General features: G+C 29.0%; 1 protein-coding gene across 1 annotated transcript; it reads left to right on the top strand.

Annotated features, from left to right (window-relative positions):
* Positions 1-501: 501 nt before the first annotated feature.
* Positions 502-1,852, top strand: HELRODRAFT_74707 (hypothetical protein; the record flags this gene model as incomplete). The annotated part of the gene is made up of 3 exons (XM_009015263.1): positions 502-598; positions 1,029-1,193; positions 1,602-1,852. Coding segments are annotated over 3 exons (513 nt in total), but the record flags the coding sequence as incomplete, so codon positions are not given.
* Between the last annotated feature and the right edge of the window lie 2,301 nt (positions 1,853-4,153).

Consider the following 4,153-nt stretch of genomic DNA (forward strand, 5'->3'; position numbering starts at 1 on the left):
GCCTAAAATATTTACACAAAATTATTTCATCGCAGTGTAAAAATTAAATTGCAACTAATCAAATCACCAAACGTTTCAATGCATGAAAAACTCTATTTTATAATAGTATATATTCTATGCAAATAATTTCAGCAGGTTTAAAATCTTATATGTGCATTACGATTGAATTATAATTAGCACCAGCCGAAGATTGCGATGACATCGAAGGACCAGTCAGAGAAGAGGACAGTGGCATATATTGGGTGAACATCAACAACTTCACCTACCCTGTCTACTGTCGGTTCAATAATGATGGGAAAAAATATCTGGTAGGTTGGCTATATTCATTTAAATCAAAATGAATAATTTCATTTGAAACAATATTGCTTTATTGATTTTGTAATTTAGTCTCCAGAATTTTTTTTTAAACTTATTTACTGCCTAACACTCTTACATGACTTGAGCAACAACTATTAAACATTCAAATAAGATAACACAACTTTAACCTTGACGACTCACAAGGTGTTTCAAAGACGAATAGATGGCAGCGTAGATTTCTATAGGACGTGGGATGAATATCTCAATGGATTTGGAAATTTAAACGAAGAATTTTGGCTCGGTTTGAAACTTAATTTTTTTAAGGGTCATATAGGTTTGGTCGGCAAATTAGAAAAAGTTGTATGCTATAAGTGCTTGCCGTATAGACAAAGAACATGTGTTTGATCACGTAACGGTAGCATAATGCTTTGCAGTTTGTAAGAGCTGTATACTAAAAAACAAAATAGAGTGTCAGCATATTATAAATGCAGATATTGAAGTGAATAAAAAAATAACTTGGTAATCATTTGAACATGGTTTAGTTTCACCAGTTAACAATACGTCATTTTTCAAGACGTCTTGTTTTACAGCTTTAGTAAATATTTCATTAAAATACTCAGAAAGTACAAATGACACAAGGCGTTTGCGAATGATTGTTGAAATAATTGATTTAAAAAATTTTTTGGATTACCGATTAAATAATTTTTCATAATAAAATTTTCAATATGTAGGCAATCGTCTGGTACACGAATTAACCACAAAACGTTCTTATAAACTGAAAGTTGAAGCGGTGGCTTTTGATGGATCAACCTTCCATTCATTCAACTCTAATTTTAACTTAAGTTCCTTGGACAATAAATTTGCAATATGGTTCTCGGATTGCTATGGAAGCACATGTTAGTGTTCGTTGACGTTGAGGAAATGTTTGTTGGAAATATTAATAATAAATAACGCTTGAATTACGACTGATTTAGAAAATTGTCTTAGTAGTCCAAAATACGAAAGACGTATTTTTCTCTTTTTCCACATTCGAGATGATGTGCATAAATTTATTATCACTTTTTCTTCATAAAATTTGCATCAAATTCTTGTATAACTTTCTTGCTCATGACAAGAATAAGTATATAATTTATAGGTGGCAAGATAGTGTAATGATTAATGACGCGTGATCCTTCGTCATAATAAATCGTTTTGACTGCAAACAGGTTTCAGCAATCTTTCGCAAACACATTTTGTGCCATTTATACTTTCTGAGTCTTAGTGGAATATTTACAAAGATTTATATAAAGTTAAAAACAAAATAGACAGCTGCATTGCTCCGACGAATATTTCCTTCTCAACATGGGACAACGATAATGACTTGTCTGGTTCCAATTGTGCACTTGCTTATCGAGGAGCTTGGTGGTACACTGCCTGCCACGGATGCAACCTGAATGGCATCTATTATCCCGGAGGGAACCACAGTGGACGATATGCCTCTGGGGTGGATTGGTCGGCCTTTAGGGGCTATTATGAATCTATGAAGATGACCTGGATGATGATAAGTAGAATGTGATGATGTTTTTAAGCCAAAAATGATTTTAATTAGCCAAACTAGAAAATATAACAAATTTTTAAAATTTGGTAAACTGTAATTTTAGCTTATTTGTCTAAATATTTTCAGACAATATGTTGATGTATTTTTTATTTATTATATATCGTAATAATTTTTTTAATAATAAAAAAACCTATTTTATTTTAATAAAAAATTCAATAACATTGTGTGTTGTAATCATGGATATATCCATGCGTATAATGCGCTCATGACAAAGCAGACCGGCGATTCAATATCGCGAACATATAAGCTCTATAAGATAATATAAATAGAAACGATAAGGATAAGGACGAAATTAATATAGTTTTATTTAATGAAAAAGATAAATCAGATGCTACTGCGAACTACTTCACATGTGTTTTTGGTGGCAATAATGATAGTTGTTCAATATAAAATAGAGGAGATTGGTATTGAACCGGTTAGACTAAAGGTTTTTGACAGATTCGAATCAGCAGGATGAAATAAATTTTATAAAATTTTTTTATTAGAATGTCGAAAATCAAAGAGTGAACATTTATGTCTCTTGATCAGAAAATCATTATCATATGAGTGGGGTGTGAGAAAGCATTGAGCGCCCAATACACAAGAAAGGTGATTGGAGTGATGTTAAAATTTTTTAGATCTGGCACGAATTGTATTTGCTTTAAAATAATAAAAAAGAGTAATAAAGATGCATTATTACAACATTTAAACACGAATAAATTGTTAAATAGTAGACAATATGGATTCATTTAAGAGAAATCTCCATTCTCCATGTCTCCAGGTTATTAATAACAAGAGACAAACAGCAGAGGTCTGCCATAACCTACCTTGATACACAAAATATAAAAGCCATGTGAAGGTGAGTTATTAGGAAATCGTCAAATCGAAAAAAGGGATACTTCTGACTTATCTAACTGAGTAACTAAATGACTAATCAATCCTCGTCTGACGTTTTTTATATTCTAACCTAGTTTTATTTGTATCTGTCCGGTGATTTATAAAGTAAATTAAATTAAAATTATTTTGTTACTTATATTGTTAGACTTAGTTAGAGGATTTGTTAATTAACCGATCTAACATTTTTGACCATTAAATTTTAACAAAGACGATTTTTAAAATCAATATTTAATATCTAAATAAAATAAATAAAATAATTAATTTATTAATTCAGTTCAATGTCAATCAAATAAATAAATAAAAATAGTTAACTTCTGTTTTTGACTTTTTGAGTTTAAAATTTTTATTGTATTATTATAATTATTTAATTTAATATTTTAATATTAATCTTTATTAAAAATTAAATAAATAAATTAGTCAAATTTCATTAAATTATTATATTTTTCAAATTAAAAATTTATTTAAAAAAGAAGATGAATCTTGACAACATAGTTTTTGTTGTTCCGGTTGTTTTTATGTTACATTTTTTCTTTTTGAAACAATCAAATAGTTATGTTTTGAGTACATTCTATGAAACATTAGAAGAGAAATCAAAGAATTCATTAGCAGATCCATTAAACAGGCCAAGGTACTTGAGGTCATTTAAATATGACGTCCAGAATGAGTTGTACTATGTGGCTGCAGTTGATCGAGTCTACACATTATCTTCTAACTTAACTGAACTCAATAGTTACAAACGTATGGACCTTTCCTCTCCATGCAATGGCAATGGCAACAATAGACCATGTATAAATAATTATATTCAGCTACTTCTGTTTAAAGAAAGTGACAATGATCTAATCTTTTGTGGCTCTGCTAATGAGGTTTTGTGATTACTTCTTATTAAAAAATTATTTTATGATATATTTTTCATGATAAATTATTATTACGACAAATTTTTTCAGCACATTTGATTTTTAACTACAAATAAGCAATGATTTTTATTTCCTAGACATGTTGCTGTAATTACATTACTGTATTGATAGTAAAGATTTTAAATAATATATTGAATATATAATACAATAAATGAAGGGCTTAAGCTGAGTTAATATAAATGTCCATATGAAAGTGTTATATTATATTAATAATTGACAGAAATAGATTTTAAAAAATCAAATCATATTTTCCAGGTTGTGATTTATTTTTTATCAGCCATGTATTTATCAAGTCAAATTTCAAATGAAATAACCACAGTTTCAACTCTGACAAACTCTGCTGGCAAGCTATTCCAGATTAAACTATAGCTAAACTGAATGATGACTAATTATTATTCATTGTTCATTGTTCTGGTTGTATAGGTGTTTTTGTTTCCACTGAATTATGTTTTCATATTTCAGTCAACTT

Source organism: Helobdella robusta, assembly GCF_000326865.2.
Source record: "Helobdella robusta unplaced genomic scaffold HELROscaffold_15, whole genome shotgun sequence".
NCBI classification, from domain to species: Eukaryota; Metazoa; Annelida; class Clitellata; order Rhynchobdellida; family Glossiphoniidae; genus Helobdella; species Helobdella robusta.